Raw genomic sequence first — 26846 nt, forward strand, 5'->3', positions numbered from 1 at the left:
GGGTAAAACACAGGCCCTGGATTCAGGAGGACCTGAGTTCAAATCCGGGCCACAGACACTTGACATTTACTAGCTGTGTGACCCTGGGCAAGTCACTTAACCCTCATTGCCCTGAAAAAAAGAAAAGAAAAGAAAAAGACAAAAGAAAAAAAAGAAAAAAGATAGTTAGGTGCCACAGTGGAGAGAGTGCTAGGCCTGGAGTCAGGAATACTCATCTTCCTGAGTTCAAATCCAGCCTCAGACACTTACTAGCTATGTGACCCTGGGCAAGTCACTTGACCCTGCTTGCCTCAGTTTCCTCATCTATAAAATTAACTGGAGAAGGAAATGACAAACTACTCTAGTATCTCTACCAAGAAAACCCCAAATTGGGTCACAAAAAGTCAGACACTACTAAAGCAACTGAACAATGTGGAGAAAATCTCACAACCTGCATAGAATAATAGGATATGTAGAAGGCATTTATGTGAAGTTTATACTGGAAGGTTAGGTAGGAACTGGATTGCATACAACTGTGATTGGCCATTGGAGGATTTGATACTTTATTCTAGAGCCAAGAAAGAATGAGTGAGAATTTTGGAGGAGGTGAATGAAAGAAATAGTTGGAGTTTGTTTTAGGGATATTTGTTTGGCATCTGGAGACCCTGGATTCAGAGGAGTCAATCAAGAAATTCAGCAATGTCATATAAAATGTTATGAGTGCCCAAAGTAGGGGGGGGGTGCTACAGAGGAGGTCAAATGAGTATGGATACATAGTCATCAACCTAAAATCAACAAGACTTCGGGTGTATAATGGAAAGAAGCCTGGTTCTGTAGGTATAGGACTGGGGCCAAATTCCCCTTTTGATTCCTAGGAAAATATGCATTCCAAGTGGCCTTGGACAAGTCCCTTACCCTCCCTCATCCTCATCTTTCTCATTCATACAATGAAGGCATTAAAATAAATGGCTTCTGAAGTTCTTTCTAGCTCTTGATTATAGAACCATAAAATTAAACAGGTCATGCACTTTCTTCTAGACAGGTCCATTTCATAAAACAATTAATTCCAATGAAAACACATTCAGCTTTTCTTTTAGGGTTAGGGTTAGTGTAGCTGATTCTCATTTCCAATGCCTTGTCTCAGAACCTTCCTGTCTAACACATTGTCATATTAATGCATTTTCTCCTTTCACATAACATCCCTTGGATACTTGATATTGCATATTGGGAAAGCAATGGGTCACAGTGGAAAGGAGTTTAATTGCATTTAGAGTCCAAAGACCTGGATTCAAACATTGCCTCAGAGCTGCCATTTGTTTTTGCTGTGTTTTTTTTTATCATAAAAGTATTTTATTATTTTCCAGTAGCATGTAAAGATAGTTTACAACATTTGTTTTTAACTTTCTTTTTTTTCTTTTTTTATGGGGCAATGAGGGTTAAGTGACTTGTTCAAGGTCACATAACTAGTAAGTTTCAAGTGTCTGAGGCCAGATTTGAACTCAGGTCCTCCTGAATCCAGGGCCAGTGATTTATCCACTGCATCACCTAGCTGCCCCTCAACATTTGTTTTTATAAGATTTTTTAGTTCCAAATTTTTCTTCTTTCTTCCCTTCTCTCCCCCCTCTCCAAGACAAAAAGCAATTTGATATAGGTCATATATATATACACAAACACATTAAACTCATTTCTGCATTAGTCATGTTGTAAAAGAAGAATCAGAACATAATAGAAAAACCTCAGAAAAGAAAAAAAAAACAACAAAAAAGTGTAAACAGTATGGTTCAATTAAGATTCAGATTCCACAGTTCTTTTTTCTGGATGTGAAGAGCATTTTCCATCATGAGTCCTTTGGAATCATCTTGGATTATTGTATTAGTGAGAAGAGCTAAGTCTACCACAGTTGATCATCACACAATATTGCTGTTACAGTGTACATTGTTCTGGTTCTACTCACTTCACTCAGCATCAGTTGATTTAAGTCTTTCAAGCTTTTTCTGATATCTGCCTAGAGCAGCCATTTATTATTTGTGTTGAAAGGATGGGCTTTTGCTGTTTTGATAAGCTTATGGTCAGTAAAGGAGATTATAATTTCCCAAAAGCAATCCAACCCGCTCTCCTCCTCCTTTTTTAGCTCTGGATCCAGGTCATTTTGCACCTGAAGTGTCCCTCCAAGATTTTTCATTCTCTCATATACACACACACATATGTATGTACATATTATATATATATATATATATATATATGTCTACACACGAGATCTATGGGGTATCAATTTAGATCATGGCAAGACAATCTTTATCCACTGCTCTTTCCTATGTGGGTTGACATACAGATTTAATTCCTTTGAGAATTTAAATAATCCAGAGCTGCCAGCTTGCACAATGGATAAAATGCCATGCCTAGAGTCAAGAGGACCCATTTCCCTGAATTCAAATCTGCCTCCAGACACTTACTAGCTAGCTTTATGACCCTGCACAAGTCACTTAGACATTTTGCCTCAGTTTCCTCCTCTGTAAAATGAGCTGAAGGAAATGGCATATCGCTACAGTATCTTTTCCAAGAACAACCCAAATGAGGTCATTAAGAATCAGACAAGACAAAAATGTCTGAAGCAATAGTGTCTCAAATTTTCAACTGAAGAATCAGAGGCACTGAGAGATTGGGGAATTTATATAGGGTCATTCAAGTGATGAGTATCTGAAGCAGTATTTGAAACAATTTCTTCGTGACTTCAAATCCATTATCCATTATGTTACAGTGGTAGTTGATCTTGGTTGAAGAATCCATTACTTGATGATCACTTGTAGAATATATTAGAGTTGGAATTCCTTTGTGCATGGATTGGACTTGATTGTTTCTGAAGTCTCTTCCAAACCTCCAATTCTCTGAGTCTATGTCTGGGTAAGTTTTAGCAAATTAATATTTTTTTTCTTACTGCCTTGATTTTAACCAAAGCAACACTACAATCAAACTTGTATTACAATAGCAACACCAAATGAAATCAGCTTTAATTTGGAATTGTGAATGGATAATGTAGATGTAACATTCATTTTCAGCATTTAAATTTGCAAGCATCAAAAAGATTTTGTTGTGCTGAAGAACAATCTTGCAGCTCCTGAGAGTCAGGTCCAAGAATGTGTATATTATTAGCTAATGGAAATGACAGAGGACTTTGTTCAGACAATCGAGAAATAATGGAGCTTGTTCTAAGGTAAATCCTTTGGCCAAGATGTAGTGAGCATGTCTTCCCTTCAAGTTGTGGAATGAGCACTTAGCAAGTATTTTAGAATGTTTTCATGGACTTTAGCTATTAAGACACCATGGAAACTTTGGGAAGAGAGGTTTCCATTGAATGAAGGGGCCTCAAATGAGTTTGTAAGATTGAGAAATGAGTATGAGTATGAGATAAAGCAATAGATGCATTGAGTATTTATGACCCTTTCTAAAAGTTTGGTTGTGAAAGCAAGAGGAAACATATGACAATAGCCTCAGGACTTGGCAGGGTCAGGTAAAGAAGTTTTTGTTTTTGTTTGAAGGACACGTGGACATTTTTGAAGGTGGTAGGAAAATGAGAATGTGAATAAGGAGAGATAGAAAATTAAAAAGCAAGAAGTAATGTAGAGGCTGTCATGTCGAGGGAAGCTCCCACAAGAGACAGGAGAGAAAAGTTAACCTTTGCCTATAAAAGGACTGACTGCAGTCCATGGAAGAGAGCATGAGGGAGTGAAGAAAGTTTGATTTAAGTTGCAAAATGGGAGTAAAGAGGGCATTCGTCAAAAGGCAACCTCTATTGTCTCAGTAAAGAAGAGGGCAAAATTTTCTGCTGTAAGATAAAGGAGGGAGAAATGGCCTAGAATGCCCTAGCAGAGAGAAGGTTTAGAACAGCTGCTACAAATAGGATGCTTGGGACTCAATGAGGGAAGAATAAAATTGTGCAACAGTGAGAGTTCAGGGGAGATTGGATAATACAAAATGGATTCATCAGTTCATACTCATAAGGGCAAACAATATACTTTAATGCTTCTTTTTATTTTAAGAGTGTATTTCAAAAGATATTAATAACCCAAGCTAGTAATCTGCTTCCTATGCATTAGAGTTATTGCTAAATTGGAAATAGGAGGTTCTTCCTCATTGGAAACCTTCAAGCAAAGGTTTAATGATGAGATAGAGGAGATTATTTTTCAACTAAGTATTTGAATTCGATAAACATTTTTAAACACCTACTTTGTGCAGAGCACTCAGCCAGATGTTGAGAATTCCAAACAAACAATCCCTTTCCTCAAGGGATTTAAATTCTACTAGTGAGAAGTGGAAAATACAACAGGGATGGAGATATATTCGTACAAAAATATAAAGTAGTTTCAAGAGGAAAAGAGACATTGAGGTCCCTTCCAACTCTGTGACATTCTGTGGTTTAAAAATATGAAATCAAACATTACCAAGTCCCAGAGAAGAAGTCTGGCATATCAGATAGAGAACCAGCTTGAAGCTATAAAGAGCTCGGATGCCAATCCTTCCTCTGACACCTACTGACAATGTTATCCTGTCAAGCCATTTAAGTGATACTAGTGTGTCCCAGGAAACTTACAATCCCTGAGAAGGTAAGAAACATCATATTTAGAGGGAGTTTTCCCACTTAGGAGTTCCCTATAATCATAATATAATATCCATCCCTATTAAAGAATCATGAAATCATGCAACTTTAGAAGTGGAAGGTGCCATAGGGATCTCTAATCCAACTGACATGATAAAAATGAGAGACATTAGTTGCAGAAATATAGAGTGACTTGTCCAAGTTCCCACAGCAAGTCTCTGGCAAAGCCAGAACAAGTATTCATATATCTTGGGGTCTTGTAATTTTGAGACAGTCTCATACTTTTTGGTATACTTGGAAGACATTGATTTTGTATAACTATAGAAAACCATAAGTCTCTTGAAATGCACTTAGCACAGTGCCTCCATTGTTTACCATAGTGCTTGGCACATAGTGGGCATTTAATAATGTTTCTTTGATTGATCGACAATCTTTTGAGGGAAAAATGCTCTTAACAAAGGGAGAAACACCCCTTAAAAAACCTGGAAATCAAACTACTTTTGAATGAAAAAGAAACTCATGGGATAAATCTAGACCCCATGAAGCCAAGCTTACCATACATTAGTATTTTTAAAATATGATCAGTTTGGGGGCATATTACAGGGTATGAATATCTGGCAAATCATTTTATACATTAATGCGTCTTAGCTCCCAACTATATATGACATTTAATGTGAATTATATCACAGGCGTAGCTGGAGGAATTTATTGGGTTGAACCTTTCAAAAATGCTGAATGTAAGAAAGCTAAAGCTGTCAGAAATAGTATGGTGTGGCCATTATGAGCTTTGATTTTGGTACTTTTGTTTTTTAATTTATGATCTACAGGGTGTTGAGTGGATGCTTGGAGGGCAAAAACTGTCAGGGGACCACTTTCTTTTTTCATTTGTTTGTTTTTGGTGTTCATAATGATTAATTTTGGTAGGTTTCACCTGCATGGTTCATACATTTAAACAAAGGAGATGTTTGTTTCTCTCAGAAAGAGACAAATTTGTATGTCGGAATGTTTTCGGATATAATGGCAGCCTTGGTGTGTGTTTATTTCTCATTAAGAGTATTTTTTCTTCCCATGATTGTTGTTTCAAAAGACTATTATTTTTCTACTGTTCTACAAAATGGATATCCGTGCAGCACACCAAGCTTTAATGTGAAATCTTTCCAAACTCTGAAAACCACTATTTCAATGTTCTTGCTACATGGTCAGCTAGGTACTTCACTTCCATAATGCAGCTCTCCAGAACACACTGGATTCTCCAGAGGAAAGAAAACCCTCTGTCCAGCAGTTCTCTAATTTCACAGCTGGACAGGGTTGGGAGAGTAGAGAAGGACATTGACATTTCCAGTTACCCCATAAATCTGAGGACTTCTGTCCTTTGTGAGCCATAAATGGGAAAATGTGGTAGTTTCTTGATTCCTGGGGCTGAGATTCAGCCAGAAAAATATTGTCAATGTGATTTTTCAATCAGAATGTTTATAGTCACAAAATTTAAAGATAATATGGTTTTCCTGAATATTTTTAAGAAGGATAGGGGGAGGTTAAGAGGGTGGCAAGGTTGGTCCAGTTATAAAATTTCCTTATATGGTGAATTTCCAGGATGGAAACTCCTTTCACATGTAGATCAGCAAAAGAGTTGAATGAGGGGCTGAAGAGATTAACTTGTTGATGCTCACATAGCCGATAAGTATAAGATTAGGTCTCTCTCTCTCTCTCTCTCTTTATTTTTTTGGGGGGCAAGGCAATGAGGGTTAAATGACTTGCCCAGGGTCACACAGCTATTAAGTGTTAAGTATCTGAGGCCAGATTTGAATTAAGGTCCTCCTGAATCCAGGGCTTGTGCTTTATCCACTGTACCACCTAGATGCCCCCAAGATTAGGTTTTAAACACAGGCCATCCTTACTCCAAGGGCAGTTCCTCTTTCTATTAAAATACCTCAAAGCCTCCCATCCCTATGTCCCTCCACATATCAGAAATAGAAACAGTTATCAAGTTGTCAATAATTACCTACTATTATTTTCATAGCTATACATTTTTCTCCTGTAGAAAGTAAACTCAACATCCGGTACTTTTTTTCAATTTCTTTGTCTTGGATTCCCTGTGCCAGTTAAATTTTCTAGTATACAGTAAGTGCTTAATTAATGTTTATTGCATTGTTAATAGCATTATTAAAAATATTTACAATGTCTATAGAAAGGTTTTGACTTTAACATATAAGTTGTGCATTAGATGTAGGGAAATAAATACTGTTTCAGGATTAGTACATAAATTGAACTATAACAATTTGAATTAGAATTAAAGTATTGGTCATTAACTTGGCATTAATTAATTAATGTTAATTAACTTTAACTTGGCAGGGAAAAAAGGAGGAATGAGAGGAGAGTAACATTGGATGAAAAAGAAATTCAAAGATTAAGGAGAGAATGGGTAATTGAAACACCATTTGTGCAGCTAGCTCATGAACTGACCTTGGCCTTGTGTCCAGAAAAAAAGCCCGCCCTTACTATCTGAACTATAGAGGAAATAAGCATAGCATATCCCTAGACCTGGGATGTTGTCAAGGTTCTACCATTAGCTATGAGACCCTGGATGAAATATTTGGCCAATCTGAGACTCAGTTTCCTCAAACAGCATAATGATGATAGATACCTACCAGTTATATAATGCTATACGACTTAAGAATATCATCTCATCTGAGTCTCAGAAAAGTATTGTGATACTAAGTAGTTCAAGATTCACTATGTCCATTATAGAGATGAGGTAACTGTGTTGGAAATGTTAAATAACTTGCCCCCAGTTCTCTGTCTCTGTCTCTCTGTCTTTGTGTATGTCTGTGTCTCTCTCACACACACAAACATATTTATATACATACACTCACACACGAGTAAAAGAAGACTATGAACCCTTGCATCTGGAGTGAGAGTGCTTAATCCTAGAGTGGACTCTCCTTCTTACTGCCCATGGTCACATATTCATATCACAACCTTTTCTAATCCCTCTGGTACAATTCAGCTCTTACTCTGTGGTCCCATGACCTGCAAGATTATTGAGTAATATTTTCCATTATATCAAAATTTCTAGGCATACAAAGTATGGTGGGAGGGGGCCCATGAAAGAGTGAAGACTACAATATCTAAGGTTCCATCCATAAAAAGGGACTCTCATTTTATTTAAAAGACTAGTCCACCCTCTTTACTGGTGAAAATAAAACAAAATAGGATTTATTGTTCCAAATAATGAGCATCTGGTAATGAAGTTCTGTTTTATTAGACAGGCTATATGTACTCTTAAAATCAGGAGTCTTCTTTATGGGCTGATTTAATAGTATTAATCATGCATTAAAAAAGCAAATTATACATAATAAAGCAATGGGCTGATTTAATGACATCAAGTTGAATAAGGGGTCAGTGGGGTATAGTGGTCAGAGTACCAGCTTCAGGATCAGAGGAACTGGGCCCAAATCTTGCAGCATTTGTGAAACACTTGTTTGTCCTTAGGTCATTTAATTGCAGTTGGCCTCAGTTTCCTCCTCTATACGATGAGGATGGCATACCTTTTGACAATGAGGAGATGGACACAAAATAGAAATTAAGAATTAATTTTCAGATACAACTAAGAATCTGTGGTTTGGTTTTGCTTTTTTACTGTGAATATTTGTTAGAAGCTACTTTTTTCCAGTGATAAAGAAGAAATGGAGATCTAGGGAGTGGAAAGGGATGAGAATTATTGCAGGAGAAAGAAAGAAAGAAGGAAAGAAGGAAGGAAGGAAGGAAGGAAGGAAGGAAGGAAGGAAGGAAGGAAGGAAGGAAGGAAGGAAGGAAGGAAGGAAGGAAGGAAGGAAGGAAGGAAGGAAAGAAAAATATGTTAAACATAGAGAATACAGAAGAAACCATTACAGACAAAAATGATGGCTTTGAAAGCTACTTATGGAATGCATCATATGCTTAAAAAGACTAGAAAGGTGTGCTTAATATATATAAATAAATATGTGTGTGCTCATTGACTTGACGTTTAAGTATATTATAAAAATAAAATTGAATAAATAAAACCAATAAGAGGGTTAGACACCATGCCTTCTAATGCCATTTACATGATTATTTGATACAGCCAAAAAAGTTTTATTCTTAAACTTCATTTATATGTTGACTCTCTGGAATTTGAAGTATATTTAGAAATGTCACTTACGTTCCCAGGACAGTCCATAAAAAACTACTTAACCTGAAATGCGTATGAAATTTAGGTCTAGATAACCTCTAATGTCATTTTCAGATCTAAATCTATGACCATAAAAGCTTTCTAAGGTACCTTTCGGCTTTAGATGTATGATTCTGTGAATTTTAGGAGTCTTTCTTTTGCTAGCTGTAAAATCAGATGGAATCAGGGTTCAGTAGTAATGACTGATCTTTCAAGAACATCCCTTTGAAGTTCTTCTCTTCTGATTTTTCTGTGCTTTGTTACTGTCTCTTATTTGCCATTAAGGTTCCCATTGTTTTCTTTTTGTTTATATCTGATATCCCTAGACAACTGTTAGATAAGCTCTTACTCCCAGGTGTGACATCTGGCCTGGCATTTGATTGACAGAAAAGTTGGCTACATATCAAAATGAATCATATTCATGCATATTAAAACTTTCTCCACTCCCCTTATTCAAAATCATGTGTCCATTAAAAAAAAAACAATAGTTTTACTCATAACCTTTCTCATAGTGTCATTGTGATTATTATTTTCTAAGACAAACTATGTCTCTTTCCTATATACTAGACGCCGAGGAGACCACTAGGAACAGGACTTTGCCGAATGCCCCCTAAGTGATAATGATTATTATGACTCTTATTTTTAATCTCAGATGGTAATATTCTTGAGATTATGGCCTGTGGGCCTTCAGGGGCCCTTAGGCTATTTCTGGTGGCTGTGACTTCTTTGGAACCTGAAAGAGTTACATTACTCATTACCTTATTCATGAGCTGCCTCTCAATCCCTGTACCTGTGTTTCTCTGGGGTACTCTTACTAAGTTGCTTTAAAATTTAAAAGTAAAGTGCTGGAGAAGAGGGGAAAAGGAGCAAATTTGTTGGAAAAGAAAACTGGCTATGGAGCCAGGGTCCCTTGGTTCAAATCTCATCTCTCATATTCACCTTGGGCAAGTTAATTCACCTCTGTGGGCCTCAGTTTCCACATTTTTTTGCGGGGCAGTTGGGGTTAAGTGACTTGCCCAGGGTCACATAGCTAGTAAGTGTTAAGTGTCTGAGGCCGGATTTGAACTCAGGTCCTCCTGACTCCAGGGCTGGTGCTCTATCCACTACGCCACCTAGCTGCCCCCTCCACTTTTTTAAAAGGCAGGATAGGGATTGATGTTCTCTAAGGGTGTTTCCAGTTTTAAATCAATCAGTCTGTGTTTCTGTGTCCAATCCCATAAGTTCTTTGCTTTCACCTGAGACAAAGGATGTTCAGCAAGCAAACAATTTGATTTGTTTTTTGGTTTTTTTTTAAATGGTGCCTCTGATGGACTCACCCTTTTAGACCCCTGTGCTTTGAACCTGTTGCTCTGGATAACAGAATATAATCTTTTCCCAAGCCAGATATATCGGTTACCTCTCTGTTTTTCTGGCTTCTGAGCTCTGTCTGTTTATATGAGAGGCAAACTGGAGTAGTACATTTAATATTCCTCTTGGAGTTAATCAACAGACATTTACTGAACTCTTACTTTTTGTAAGGTGCTGAACACAGTTCTAATCTAGCCCTAACAATTACTCTCTGTGACACAATTGGTAAGTCATGTCATCTTTCTGGGACTCAGTTTTCAAACCTAAAATTATTATCTATAGTACCTACTTCCTAGGGTTGTTATTTCTTTCTTTCTTTCTTTCTTTTCTTTTCTTTTTTTTTTTTTTTTTTTTGGTGAGGCAATTGGGGTTAAGTGACTTGCCCAGGGTCACACAGCTAGAAAGTGTCAAGTGTCTGAGGTCGCATTTGAACTCAGGTCCTCCTGACTCCAGGGCTGGTGCTCTATCCACTGCGCCACCTAGTTGCCCCCCCTAGGGTTGTTATGAGATTCTCATGAGATGAGGCTCAAATATGTAAATGTCCCCTTCAGTACTACTAGATCTTTAATGTACTGTAGAAATGCCAATTGCTACTATTACTGATTGCTCTCTTGTTCTGGAGTGAAATATTATCCTTAGATCAAGTTTTTGTCCTGTCTATCCAACACTGACTAATTGAGGAACACATGCCAACACCCCTCAATAGAAAACTTGGAAAGGTATTGTAGCTATTACTTGACTAGAAGAAATCTTACATGTAAATGGGTAAAAAGGAAGAAGTCATTTTTTTAAAAATAATTTTTTATCACTTCATTTTTAAAATTTTTTCTTTCTTTTTTTAAAAAAAAGTATTTTATTGTTTTCTGGTTACATATAAGGATAATTTTCAACATTTGTTTTCACAGGATTTTTAGTTCCAATTTTTTTTTCTCCCATCCTCCCTTCCCTCCCTCCTCCCCAAGAAAGAAAATGGTCTGATATAGGTTGTATATGTACAATCACATTAAACATTTTTTATATTAGTCATCTTGTGAAAGAAGAATCAGAGCACAAGGGGAAAAACCCTTAAAAGAAGGGAAAAAACAGTCCAAAAGTAGAAACAGTATGGTTCAATCTGCATTCATAATTCACAGTCATTTTTTTCTGGATGTTGAGAAAATTTTCTATCATGAGTTTTTTGAAACTGTTTTGGATCATTGCACTGCTGAGAAGAACCAAGTCTATCCCTATTGTTCATCACAGAATGTTGCTGTTACTGTGTACAATGTTCTCCTGGTTCTGCTCCTCTCAGTCAGCATCACTCCAGGTTTCTCTGAACTCCTCCTGCTCATCGTTTCTTAGAGCACAATAGTATTCCATTACATTCATATACCACAACTCGTTTACCATTCCCCTATTGATGGGCATTCCCTTGATTTCCAATTCTTTGCCACCACAAAGAGAGCTGCTATAAATATTTTTGTACATGTGGGTTCTTAAAAAATAATTTCTTTAATAAGACCCAGCTTTAATAAAATGTTGACTGTCAATTATATCTACTGTTTATTCAGCACTTTAACAATCACATACACCTCAGAAGCAGATTGCTTTTAAGGCTTCGAGGCCAATGTCCCAGTGACCTTTGCTATTTTTTAATATTTTTGAATAGGGCCTTGTTAAAATATTAGTGGAGAGCACTGATGTAGATAATTAACAAGGAATGCTTAATTTGCTTGATTTAGCATTTGGTAATGAGCCAGGCAGCTCAAATCAATTCAGATGAACTTGGAAACAATCACCTGTATATGGAGTTTTATCTAGATCTCCCCAAAAGACCTCAGTTCAAAGTAACTATTACAAACATAGTATTCCTGATACTATCTTTTTTAATTGAACACACATTTTTATTAATTTCATAAATAAATTTTCTATTTTATGTAGGATTCTTTCTTTTTTTATTTGCATATGAGTGCTTGGTTTGTAAGCAGTAACTAAGGAGAATAAAAAAAATAAAAATGAGATAGAAGAAAACTGACTATTGTCAAGGACTTGTTTCCTCATGGATAAAGTACTGGGTTTTGAGTTAGGAATATCTAAATTTGAATCTTTTCTGGGATGCTTATTGTCAGTGTGACCCTGGGCAAGTATTTGGACTATTGGACCTTATATTTAAAGTAGACATAGTAATTTCACTAAACACACAGTATCGTGAGGTTCAAATATAATAATGTATCTGGAGTGCTTTTCAGAACTTAAAGTGCTATATAATAACATCATCATCATCACATCATTGATGAGGAAAGAAATATGGTCATTTCCATGAAGATGTCTTATATTTATTTTTTTTTATTTCCCAGTTTTCATTACACTCAAGAAAACCCTTGGAGCCCTGGTATTAGCAGGACTAGAAAGATAAACATTCAATAAAAAGGAAGAAGTAGATTGGCAGATGTTCTTAGACTGTATGACAAACAGATAAAATTTTTAGAAATATTTACTGAATAAATACTATATGAAGTTGTAGTAAAGGCTGCTATGAGATCTAAAACATTGGATTTATCCAAAATAACTTTTACTGATTTAGCACTAGGGAAAGCTGACAAAAGCATGAAGATCCAAGAATGAAAACAAAAGACCTTCTGGGAGCAACATATATACGAACTGAACAACATGGCGACAAAAATGGAAAAGGAGAACAAGTAGCTGTCAAGTATATTTAGTTACAAAAAACAAATATCCTAATAGCTAGTGTGCTTCTTAACAGCTTTTATTATGTTATAGATTATTTATATCAAGCTAATTTCTAAAATATAACTTTAACTTTTTTTAAGAATTAAATAATTGTACAATGGTAACTGTCTGAAATTTTAAATAATTAAATTCAAATGTGATTTTCTTATGTTTTCAATCCCTTCTATTTTTTTTTTTTGCGGGGCAGTGGGGTTTAAGTGACTTGCCCAGGGTCACACAGCTAGTAAGTGTCAAGTGTCTGAGGCCGGATTTGATCTCAGGTACTCCTGAATCCAGGGCCAGCACTTTAACCACTGTGCCATCTAGCTGCCCCAATCCCTTCTATTTTTAAAGCAAGATAATATCCCTTTGTGATGAATAAAGTGATACTCTTTTTTAAAAGCTAAGAAAATTATTTCCATAGATCGTTTTACAAAAATGTCAGGAAGGTGAGATAAGGTTGTTTTGGGATTTTTTCCCATAAAAAAAAAATGGGTGTCATGTTGCTTCTTTAAAACTGTAAACCTGAGGGAGTCACCTGAACCACAGAAAGATCTTGGAATTGTCGCCAGGGGTCTGTTCTTATTTCATAAATTATAGTGGATTGTTGTTGTTCAGTCATTTCAATTGTGTATGACTCTTAGTGACCCCATTTTTGGTTTTTTTGGCAAATATACTGGAGTGGTTTGCCTTTCCTTTTCCAACTCATTTTACAGATGAGGAAACTGAGGCAAACAGGGTTAAGTGACTTGCCCAGTGTCACACAACTAATAGGTATCTGAGCCTAGATATGAATTCAGGAAGTTGAGTTTTCCTGAATTTAGGTCCAGCACTCTAGTTACTTTGCTACTGATCTGTCCCTCCTGACTTTGAGACCTCCTGTATTTTGAGGCAACTAGATCACATAGTAGAAACAGCATTAAACCTAAGTTCCTAAGCACTCAGACCTGAGTTCAAATCTAGAATGCACACTTACTAGTTGTGTGACCCTGGGCAAGTTATTTTGCCTCTGTTTGCTTTAGTTTCCTCGACTGTAAAATGGAGATAATAACAGCATTTAGCTGTCAGGGTTGTTGTGAGGATCAAATGTGATTTTACTTGTAAACAACTTGGCACCGTGCCTGAGACACAGTGGGTGCTTAATAAATGCTTGTTTCCTTCGTTATGTATCTGTCATATCATGCTATATTTTATCTAATTAATATTTAACAAATGCTTCCATTTCCTATCATTGGAGGTCTTCAAGCAAAGACTACACGGCCACTTGTTAGAGATAATTTTTGAATGGATTCCCATCCATTCTGAGTTGGACAAATTGGCTTGAGGTACCTTTCAAATGAAAATTTTTGTAATTCTTCCTTTTGTATAACAGCGAACATTTGTAAGAGCCCATAGGAGCCAATGGTAGTAGAGATATTTACTATAGTTAGACTTCTGTGGATTTGAAAATAGGGTCTGGCACTGATGATCACATTATTTCTAAGATACTTTCTTCATCATTGCCTATTAGCCTCACTTAATACCCAGTAGAATGACCTGGTCACTGTCAGAAGGTTTTTGTAAGTTCAATCATTCCATTGATTCAGATGCCAAAACCATGTAGACATGTGTGAAGATGGATAGCAATGGGATAGCCAAGCCACTGATGCAGTAGTTGAAATGGAGTGATTACCAGCCCAGCAGGAAAAAAAGAGGCCCTTGGTTATTCTCCTTAGTAGCCAAAGAAGACCCAAAATAGGACATCGGGCTTTAGGGTGTAGCATCTGTCAGCTGGACAGTGGTGGCAGCCAATGTATTCTACTGGTGTATGGCAACCACAAATTTTGTGTCTTTTTCTTAGCCTGAATCCTTTGCAATCAATAAAATAACTCCAAATTGGAGATGTCATACAGTGCCTTCTTTGTGAACTACTTTAAGCCTCAGGCTCATCATCTGTAAAATTAGGAGCTTGGACATAATGAGTGCCAAAGCCTCTTTAAGCTGAAAAATTAGATTCAATGATCCATCTGTCCTTGGGCATGTCACCTAATCTCTCTGATACTCAGTTTCCTCATTTGTAAAATAGGCAAAAACAATGACTATCCAACTGCAAAATGTTTTGTGAGAAATAGATGGCATATTCCATGTGAGAAGTCTATAAACTAAACAGAAAAGTCAATGTGAGCCAGTGTAGGGATTATTCTGAAATATCCTGTGGGTGGAATTGTTTATGTAAATAGAAATAACAACTGGCATTTATGTAGTGCTTCAAAGTATACAGAGCATTTTACAGATCCAATTACATCTGACCCTCATGAAACCCTGATGAAGTCAGTGCTGGAAAGATTATTATTCTGAATTTACAGATGGAAAACTGAAGCACAGAGAGGGTTAGGGACATGCCATTGTCACAGAGTCTAGCAAGGGTTAAAAGTTTCATACCTATAATGCCACATCCAGCACTTTACCCATTTCACCAAATTACTGTCTTCTTTGTTTTGTTTGGAAACATCTTTTCCACTTCAGAAACAAAAGTCTACAGTTGAAGCCCTGATCACCTTTTGAGGAAGTTAGGTGGTACAGTGGATAGTGTTAGAACTCGATTCAGTCATGTTTTTGTTGTTCAGTTGTTGTCATGACCCCATGGACCATAGCATGCCAGGCCCTTCTAATTTCTACCTTCTCTCAAAGTCCATCCTAGTTCATGTTCATTGTTTCCATAAGAATCACTAAGACCCAAGTTTAAATACAGCTTCAGACACTTCCTAGCTATGTGGCCCCAGGCAAGTTGCCTCTGTTTGCCTTACTTTGCTCAATTGTAAAATGGGAATAATAACAGAACCTACCTTGTAGTATCCTTATGAGGTTCAAGTGAGATACTCTTGGTAAAGCATATAACACAGTGCCTGGTACTTAATAGGTACCATATAAATGTTCATTCCCATCCCTTCCCCTCTTCTGCTGGGAATCATCCTACTCACTTCTTGCCTTTTGCAATTTCCAACTTTCTTCTAGGTTCAGTTTAAGTGTCACTACTCACATAAGCAATAATCAAGATGCTTATCAAATCACCAGGCATTCTATCATCCATCCATCCATCTATCTATCTATCTATCTATCTATCTATCTATCTATCTATCTATCTATCTATCTATCTGTAATCTATCTACCTATCTACCTACCTATCTACCTATATTCTATATTTGCTTAATAGTATTGTTTCTACTATCATCATGTAAGGAGAATATGATTTGTAAAGATAAGGATTATCTGATTTTTTTTCATTTTTATGCCCTAAGCCGCAATGCCCATCACCTAGAATGTATTATTGCATTTATGAATAAATGAATAAAAGCAAATCTGAAGAACTTAGTATATGCCAATCAATCAACCAGTCAAAAAATACTTATTAAGTGCCTTCAATGTACCAAGCACTATTCTAAGCTCTAGAGGTATAAGTACAAAGAATGAAATAAAGCCTACTCACAGGAAGCTTACATTCTAATGGGAGAAATAACAAATACATATAAAATATGTATAGAATAAATATAAAGGTAATCAATGTAAATATACAAAATAGTTAAACACAAGGTAGTTTGAGAGGAAGGGTTCTCATCTTTGGAGGGGGAGGAATTTGGAAATGCTTCATATAGAAGATGGTGCCTGAGTTGTATGAAAGAAGGAAAGGACCCTAGAAGGTAAAGGTAAGTAGGGACTGCACTCAGGCAATGGGTAACAGCCAGTATAGAAGTATAGAGATAGGAGCTGCAGTACCATGTGGGAGGAATAGAATGAAGGCTAAGGTGAGTGGCTGAATTGCAAATGAAAAAAGGAAGATAATATCCAATGAGCCTAGAAAGATAACTTAGGGCCAAAATGTATAGGGTTTAAAAATTGAGTAGATTTTTTTTTTTTTTACATTTTCTCCAAGAGGTCGTAGGGTGGTCTTGAAATTGGTTGAGTAAGAGAGACATATGGTCAGATTTACACTTCAGCAGCCATGGGATGGGTGAACTGTTGTGAGTAGAGATTTGAGGTAGGGAAAATAGTTAGACAGAATGTGGGAGAGAAATAATAAGGACTTTAAAATATGTGGTCCCTTTGTGGGTGATGAGAAGGGGTCTCATGTGAGGAAAGCAAATGCAAAAGTGAAAAGATTTGGAAACCCTCTATCTATCTATCTATCTATCTATCTATCTATCTATCTATCTATCTATCTATCTATCTATCTATCTATCTATGGTGAGGGAAGAGTGAGGTATCCAGAAAAATGCCAAGATTACAAAGCTTAGACGTTGGAAGGATGGTGGTACTTTTGGCAAATATAGAAAATCAGGGATGAATAGAAGGTTAAAGGAAAAGAGCGTAATTCTCTTTTAAAGATGTTGAATTTAAGATGGCTACTGTACATGTGTTTGGAACATTCAATAGGGATTTGGTGGTCTGGAACTTAAGCTCATAGGGAGACTCAAGATGTGTATGTATAGGTACATGTATATTCATATGTATATACTCTGTGTGTATGCTACATATACATACTATACATGTACCTAGGAGCATATTGCATAAATGTTATATGAATATGTATCCATATTGTGTGGTTATAATACATGTATTTATATTGTATTATGTACATGTGCATATTTGTGTTTATGTTTGTATGGGTGTTCATAGATGTAAAGATATTAGTAGGTCATGCATATAAACAGGTCAGTCCTTTGGAACTGATGAAGCTACCAAAAGAGAAGATAAATAGTTAGGAAAGAGCCAGGACAGAACCTTGGGAATAACCACAATTAAGAGTCATTATATAGATAAATAATTAGCAAAGAAAATCAATAGTGGGAAATGAAAAAGTATAGAAAATGTCAGGAAATCCCTAAGAGGAGACATTTCTCAGAAGAGGGTGGTTATCAGTGTCAAATGCAATAGAGAGGTCAAGAAGGATGAGGCCTGAGAAAAGATATTGCAAGTAAGAGACTTTTGGTGAAATTTGGAGAAAGCAGTTTCAGTTGAGTGATGACACTGGAAGCAAGACATGTAGGAATAAATGAGAAAGGTGAAGACAGAGAGAGTAGACAGTTTTGTCAAGAAGTTTGAGGGAAAAGGGAGAAAAGCTCTAGGTTGATAAGTTGAGTACATGCTTATAAACACAAACGTGAAGACTTCCTGCTCTCCAGGAATTTACACTATGAGAGGAGAAGCCTATACATTTAGGGGCAGTTAGGTGATAACAGTGATGCAGTGGATAGAGTGCTGGCCCTTAAGTAAAGAGGACTCATCTTTGTGTTCAAACTCAGCCTCAGACACTTACTTGCTGTGGGACCTTGGACAAGTCCAGTAACCTTGTCTATTTCATTTACTTATCTGTAAATGGACTTTAAGAAGGAAACAGCAAACCACTCCAGGATCTTTGCCAAGAAAACTCCAAATAGGATCACAAAGTCTGACAAGACAAAAATGAAAGAACAAGTTCACGGAGGGATATTTTGATTTTCAAAATTAGAAAGATGATGAGTAGAGCCTTTCCAAAAGATGTTAAGTGACTTGCCCCAGTTCATATGGTTGAACACAGTTCAAGTGTTCTAGTCTGTACAATCCAGTTTCATGTCACCTCTCAACTATTACTAACACTGATAAATACTTATATAACATTATTATCCTCAATTCATTGATCTCCCCAAATTTTCTCTCTTCTTCCAGTTTTGTATCAAATACATTACTTCATGCCTTTTAAAAACATTCTTTTCTTCAAAATTCTTCAGTGTCTCCATCTCTTTTTGGAATTATGTGATAGTCCTTAGCTTTCATCAATCAAGGTTTTTAATCCCCTACCACTCTCCCAGCTCCTATAAAGACCAGTAGCCCATCACACCATCCTCCATTGCTGCTGACATTTATCTTGGCTTTTATTCTGGGCCCATGTTCTTGACTTGCCAAGTTCTAGAACAACCTCCTCATCCTATTTTCTAAGCACTTTATTTCCCTTTCTTGAAAACTCAACAAAAATATAAGCTTAGTCCCTAATAGCAAATTCTTGAATTGAAAAATATATTTGACACACACCCAGTCTAGAACATCTACCCCAACAGCTTCTATCTTTATAATATGTTCACATTATGTATTTTACAAATATATATATACACATAAATGCATACATACATGTATATGTGTATATACATATATACAAATGCATACATATATGTGTGTGTATATATATATATATATATATATATATATATATATATATATATATATATATATATATACACACACACACCTACATGCATACATACATTTGATTTTCTGAAGTATATGAGCTAGGAGTTAGCTACGTAGTTAGCGCTGGACAAGGAATTAGCAAGACCTAATTTCATATCCCATCACAGACAATTTCTAGGTTTCTGTCTTTGGACAAGTCCCTTAATGTCTTTCAATTTCAGTTTTCTCCTCTTTAAAATTGGGATAGTAATCCCCCTATGTTAGAAGAATTCTGTAAGGATCAAAAGAGATCATATTTGTAAAGTTCTTTGCAAACCTTAAAGTACTTTTTACAAGCTAGCTACCATCATCATCAGTATGTAACTATTATTGCTATTTCATCACATCTGAAATGATGATATATAATCTTTGTTAGCTTGGGATATACCTGCATAATATGAGCCCCCTATTTCCTCACATTAGGCCGTTGGTATTCTAAACCTTCCTAAGTCTTTGTTAAGGCACAGAATAAGATGGATTTACTCCATTCTTTGAGCCATTTAAGCACATTATTTTCAGAACTTCAAAGTCTTTGAAGTACTTGCAAAACCGTGATTTATACACGTCAAGGAAGCATGGAAGAAACAATGGGTGTAGAATCAGAGAAGTCAAATTAAAGTACCTCTGTCATGTATGACTCATGTGACCTTGAGTAACTCACTTCAAATTTGTAGGCTTCTGTTATCCAGCAAATGAGGGGTTTGAACTAGATGATTCTACTAATAATCATGTTACCTATAACATAAAATTCTCAAAGTCAAGGACTGCATATATTCTTCTTGGAATCAGCCTACCTGATTCCTGGGAATTTGGCATTTTTTAATATGTCATTCTATTTGTTTTCTTCCATATACATAATGTTGGTCAAAGGAGATCTGAAAGCTCATCTGACTTGCTCACCCAATTGGCTGACTGTAAACAATCCTTTCCAAGATTATTTTTTTTAAACGACCCTTTTAGTTTCTTCAACATCTTGACTATGGATGACTTGTAAAGAAATGTGTTAAGTGAACAAGGGGCAGAAGATGTCTTGTAGCCAGATGGTCCATTTTTGGTATTCTACATCACCATGAGCACCCTGTCTAAATAATTATAGGAAAGTACATGAATCAAGAAAGCACTTGCTTTCACACGTACATAAAAGTAACCCTCCACAAGATAAGGAAAATCCCCATTTCCTATCATTGGGTATTTAGTCAAATACTGTAAGCAAAGGTTCAATAAGGACATTTCTATCAACCCATGCTTCAATTTTGTTGTCACCTCTGGGATTAATATTTCTTGACTTTTATAATGTTGTTTCAATGTGTTTTAGGTGAGAAAAGTACATTATTTTAAAACAGCATTAAATAGAAATATAGCCTTTCCTCTTCTTTGACAGCTGCAATTTCATTTCCATTTTAATATGTTAAAACTGATTTTGTACCAGAGGTCTTAAGTGCATTATTATTATATTTAAGATACAAAGTGGGTTAGTGATCCTTTTCCAATGTAAAGTATTTTGTATCATATCCATTGCAAAAAAGTGAAACCTAGAGATTGCTTTAGTATCTTAGCTTAATATAGATCCGGAAATTTAAATGTCTTAAAATATTTGGAAAGAAATGAGGGAAATCTCAAAATTCTGAATCTATAATAACAATATAGATGAGATTTGCCTAACTGCCACACTATTGGAAATTGACTAAAGTAATCAATTGGATCAATACGCCATATTTCAAGAGGAAATATGTATGAAAACATACTTTCTCTCTCTATATATATATATACATATATAATACATATATGTATGTATACATATATGCACACACATTTATATCTTCACTTGAAGAAAGTTTCTAATTAAGTATAAGAAACTATATTATTAAGGTTTGAAACAGGTAAAAACTATGGTGGGGTAAATGGGGCTTTGTCTTTAGGTTACTGACAGAACTTTCAGGACTTTAGCAATACAAAATCTATAGAGCTAAGTTCCTAGTTAGCAAGAATAATTAGTTAAAATAGGAAACTATTAGATATCACCTCTCCCCATCAATGTCTCTAACCCAGAAACTACTTATAATGTCTCAAAGTCTTCATGACAGGTGATGTGCTGGGCCATCTGCTCTACCCACCCACAATCCCTCAACTGACTTTCTCTTTAAAAGGTTGCTTTGGAGAACTATTTCAAGCTGCTTATCTCAGGAACAAGGTTTGTTTAGCACTTGCCCTAGGCATAAAGATTGCTAGTTATAGCTCTGTCTATAAAATGTATTTTGAATTCCCTTAGGGAATATTCAAAAATTATTTTGAGGAAATGTTGCTAGGAAACAATATCAGACAAGATTGATGTAAGTCAATTTCTTTCTTAGCTATATTGGCTCATTCCCAACTTTTTAATAAGATAAATATCAATGCATATTGACTTAAGATTCTATTTATTTGGACATACCTGGCTAGGTTTTAAAAGCATTTAATTATGTTCGTTCACAAACAGCAATATGGCTGTCAAGGTAAGCTAGATAGCTATGTGCCCTGAGCAGGGTCAAAGGATCAAAGACTTAGATCTGGCAAAAACCTTAGAGGCTAGCTAGTGTGATGTTTCTATTATACCAATGAAGAGATTGATGTTCAGTGGAGTTTAGTTCTTTTTTTCCTAAGATCATACAGATAGTACATGTCTGAGCCAGGATTTGATCAAGGAACTGTTTGACTCCAGTGGCACCATTTTGCTCGTTGGTATTCAGGGGGTTAACTCCACACTGAAAACTGGCATTTGTCTTTTCTTCCTTGTTACCCTCTAATAGGTTGGAAATGTGTAATAAAATAAACCTAATGACTACACCTTGAGAACCAAGCCCCTTTCTAATTGCTTTGATGCATGGACTAGCAGAATAATTGATTGACACTCAGACCGCTAAGGAAACAGTGAGCTCCCAGAATCCGATTAATGAAAACATATGGTAATTACACCCGTGCAAAACAACTTAGAAGCTACAATGTAGCCCTAGGGTAAATAATCAGAAGTCTGATCAAAGAGCAATTAGAATTAATAAAAGTCTTATTGTGCATTGAGGATTAAGGGAGGCTGAAAGATAAAATTGTAAAATTTGAGCAGTGTGTTTGATGAAAGATTTACTTCAGTCCAAAAACAGATTTTAATATTCTGAAGGAATCATTGAATTGAAAAAGTGAAGGCTGAGGGATGGTTTTTCAACATGGAATGAGAAATGAGTGTTGACTTTTAAGAGGTTTTATATTGTAGGAGTATTTTTCCAATACATTGATACTCGGATAGGAATGATCCTCATAGAATTATCCAAAGGTTGTGTAATTTCTATGTACTTTTTAGAACTAGGCATGACATCTTTATTCATTCTTACTTTTCTTTGCCTCAGGAATATGCATATTTTAATACTTACTCAGCAGAAACCTTATTCTAATATATTATGAACCAGAGGATGTATGTCTATACCATTCATTCAGCCAGTCACCAGCATGCATTAAGCATCTAGTATGTGTTAGGTACTGTGATAAGCTTTGGGAGTAAAATTTATAGGACAAAAAATGTGCTTCAGCAGCTAGGTGGCACAGTGGATAAAGCATTGGCCCTGGATTCAGGAGTTTAAATCTGGCCTCAGACAGTTGACACTAGCTGTGTGACACTGGGAAAGTCACTTAACTCCAATTGCCTCACCAACAAAAAACAAACAAACAAAAAAATGTACTTCCCTCAAGGAGCTCACACTCTATTAGAGGAAACAACATGCATAGAGTTGGATACATACAAGGCACATGTAGAGTAAATTGAACTTAATCTCAGAGGGAAGGTATTAGCATTAAGGAAGACCATTGAAGACGCCTTGGAGAAGGTGGAATTTTAGCTGGTAGTTAAAGGAAGCCAGGAATGCCAGTAGGAAGAGATGAGAGAGAGCATGGCAAACATGAGGAACATGATGAGAACATGATATCAAAATGATATCTTGTATGAGGAAGAGCAAAGAAGCCAATATCCCTGAATCACAAGACACGGAAGACAGGAACATGTAAAAAGATTGAAAAGGTGTAAGGGGCCAGGTTATGAAGGACTGTAAAAGCCAAGGAGCAGATTTTATATTGGATCTTGGAGGACACAAGGGAGTCACTGCAGCTTATTGAGTGGAGGAGTGACATGGTCAGGTCAGCTCATTAGAGATATGAATTTGACAGCTGATTGGCAGATAGACGGGAGTGAGAATATCCTTAAGGCAGGGAGAGCAACCAGTCATTGAAATAGTCCTTTGATGAGGTAATAAGAGCCTGTACCACAGTGGTAGGGGTTTCAGAGGAGGGAAGGGAATTCATATGAGAAATGGTATAAAGGAAGAAATGACAGGCGCAAGGCCTTAATTTCTATTTTAATATTCAGATTATACCAATATGCATATCAAATATATCCTCTTGGAAGAATTTTCCCCTGTGATTTATTTCTAAGTCACTAATACCTATAGATAATTAATTTAATATGGCCATAAGAGAGGATATTATCGATAAACCTTCAGTTTGTCGTTACATCATTTAGTTGGTACCCTTATTATCTAACTATTAAACTCTGAAAGTCACTCTAGCTTTTGTTTTAGTAACAAAGATGAAGATTTTTTGTTGTTTTTGTTTTTATATTTTTTTTGTGAGGTAATTGGGGTTAAGTGACTTGCCCAGGGTCACACAGCTAGTGAGTGTTAGGTGTCTGAGGTCGGATTTGAACTTAGGTCCTCCTGACTCCAGGGCTGGTGCTCTATCCACTACGCCACCTAGCTGCCCCACAAAGATGAAGTTTTTTTTTTTGTTTTGTTTTGGTTTTTTTTTGTAATCACATGCAGTTCTTTATTGTACATTGTTTTAGAAAATAAAACCAAGGGTTTGTGGACATGGGTGGTGGGAGAGTGGGTAGTCAACATAAATATTAAGACAAACAAGGAATGGAGAAGTATATACATGGTAACTAATGTAATGAGACACAATTTAAAAGTAAATTATATATATCCTTCAAAGTCATTTCCTCAAGAAGCCACAGGTCTACTTTAGTGATGCCATTAATCCAAACATGTTTAGAACTCCCTACAGAGCCATAAAAGAAAATACATATCATTACTTCGCAATCTCCCCATATTCTTTAACCTCTTTAAGTAGATAAGCAACTTTATTCACCAGATATTAATAACCTGGCCATTTCAAGGAGAAAAAGGGAACTCTGCCCTTTTAAGAACAACAACTTGTTGTCACTGAGTAGAGATATATGTATAAATGTGTCATTTCCAAATCTAAATTCCAAAAATGTCTTGAGCAATGCCATCAGTGGAGTCTGTGTAAAGACTCTGAAGACAAAATTATAACTGAATATTCAGAGTACTTAAGTGCTGATGCCTGTTTTTAAAAAGTGTCACATTAATTTATGGTCACACTCCATAAAAGGCAGCAACTTCTCATCTTCAACCATCTGAACGACAATTTGGAGGAAATGTATGTAGACTGTGATCATTAGCAGAGAACATTAGTGTGTGAGAGATGGTTTTTGTAGTTGAGGTTCAAGAAGTTTTCTAATTGGTGAGGCTTCCAACTGCTGGGCAGTACTTTTTCCAAGTTGCATTGACACCTTCTTGAAGAATTGGGTAGTATCTTCCATAAAAGAATACAACAGCTTTATTGATCCTTGTAATTCATCCAGCACCATCTCCATGCAGTTAAAAACCTCATTCTGGCTGTCTAATATTTTCTGGTAGTCAGGTTTTGCACTAAGAATTTCACGTTGTGAAGACTGAAGATACAGAGCAGGGTCCAGTTCTACATCAGTAATTTTGGCTTCCTCTAACATCCTGGCTGTCTCTTCAGCTACTTTCTGGTGATGCAGTAATAGTTGATCCCAATTCGTACACTCCAAAGAAAGCCTGGCTATATATTCTTTTATTTCTGCCATTGATGCTTCCAAGGCAATATCTGTTGACTGACCTTTTGATTCTTCAGAGCATTTTTGTAAGGTCCCATCATCTTCAAGTCTGTTTGTATAATGCTTGAATTCTTCAGAAATTGAAGATACTCTGGCTCTAAAAGTATCAAGACTGACACCATCAGTATCTCTCAGAAAAGGTTCAAGTTTCCATGCAGAGAACTGAAAACTGGAGAGCAGAAGGCAGCCAAGGCGTTTGCTTTCGGCCAGGTCTATGCTGATAGATCTGCTGAGCTCTGTGATATCCTGGTGAAAGGGAGGCAGTGACTTCCGACGGTTTGTTTCTTTCATACTAGCCCTACGCCAGGACTGCCGCTTGGTTTTTTGATAGCTGTTATATTCTTGTGGTGCCATGTAGGTAGGCTCAAGATCCTGATTTTTTCCTGTTTTAGGGCTGTCCTCAGAGTTCTTTCTTTTTCTTGAGACATCTTTGGTAGTCTCCAGGAAGGCAGAAGATGCAGTACAGGTTTTCAGAGAGGTAGGGCTTGATGTTAATTGATGATCTTGAGTGTTGGGCACCACTACTTCTTCTTCAGGCACTCTTGCTGCCTTAGTACCAGTCAATGAAGTCAACTTGGATGGAGAACCTTCTGGAATCCGTCCCTCCGGGCTGGATCTTCTGAGCCTGCCGTCCCCGAGCTCCGGGTCCACAGGCTGGGCCATCTTACAGACGCCCAAAGATGAAGTTTTAAGAATTTGATTCTAAATACTTCGAAATTATAATCATTTATCTTGATTTTATATTTAATTATGAAAGAAACAGGATCCTTGTAGCACTCGTTGATTAGGGAATGATATGGTAAGCCCACTATTTTTGGAAAGTCTTTTTGGTCAGTGAGTGGTGGATGGAATAGAGTTGGGAGAGACTTAACTCAGGGAGACCAACCAGGAGGCTATCACAAGAATCTAGAGGTGAGGTGATAAGAGCCTGCACCAGGGTAGTGGCAGTTTCAGTGGAGGATAGGGGATATATACAAGAGACCTACAAAGGTAGAATCAACAGAACTTGGCAATAGCCTGAGATATGAGATGGAGGAGTAAGAGAAAGCTCATAGATTGGGAGCTTGAGTAACTGGGAAGATGGTGGCATCCTAAAAATAATAGGGAAGTTCAAAAGGGAAAGATTTAGGAGAAGACAATAAATTCACTTTGGTACTCACTGAGTTTAATATGTATTTGTGATATCTAGTTTTAGATCTCAAAGAAGCAGATACAGATGTGAGACTGGAGGTTCTCACATAAATTCTCACTGGATAAATAGATTTGAGATTCATCCAGATAGAGATAGATGATTATTGGATGGAATATCATACTAATAGAAATCTATAGAATGTCACTTGAAGGTCTTCATAGTGCTTAAAAAAAATTTGCGGAGCAATGAGGGTTAAGTGACTTGCTCAAGGTCACACAACTGGTACGTGTTAAGTGTCTGAAGCCGGATTTGAACTCATGTCCTCCTGAATCCAAGGCCAGTGCTTTATCGTGCCACCTAGCTGCCCCTTCATAGTGCTTTAAATATATTATCTCGCATGATCCTCACAACGATTCTATTAGGTCAGTTCTATAGATATAATTATCCCCACTTTAGAGATGAAGAATCCAAGACTGAGCAACATAGTGACTTGCCAAGGGTCAGAGACTTAGTAGGTATTGGAGGTAGGATTTGAACCCAGAACTTTTGGACTCCAAGACCAGCACCCACTCTATTAGTCTACTACCTAATCATTGTGGCTAAATAGAATTTGTATACTTGGAGATTTCAATTCAGTGCAAGGCCATTCCTCGTTTCCTAGATTTGGTTGGTAGTGAATACGGGAGCATATCCA

General features: G+C 36.6%; 2 protein-coding genes across 9 annotated transcripts in view; one reads left to right on the forward strand and one right to left on the reverse strand.

Moving 5' to 3' along the window:
• The window catches only part of NLGN1 (neuroligin 1), a 1111477-nt gene that overhangs the window by 727717 nt on the left and 356914 nt on the right, over nt 1-26846 (forward strand). The window lies entirely within an intron of this gene.
• Nucleotides 24309-25683, reverse strand: LOC122746998 (kinetochore-associated protein DSN1 homolog). Its single transcript, XM_043993186.1, has one exon. It carries the CDS (start codon nt 25681-25683, stop codon nt 24568-24570), a length of 1116 nt encoding a protein of 371 aa, XP_043849121.1. The 3' UTR covers nt 24309-24567.

Source organism: Dromiciops gliroides, chromosome 3 (assembly GCF_019393635.1).
Source record: "Dromiciops gliroides isolate mDroGli1 chromosome 3, mDroGli1.pri, whole genome shotgun sequence".
Taxonomy (NCBI): domain Eukaryota; kingdom Metazoa; phylum Chordata; class Mammalia; order Microbiotheria; family Microbiotheriidae; genus Dromiciops; species Dromiciops gliroides.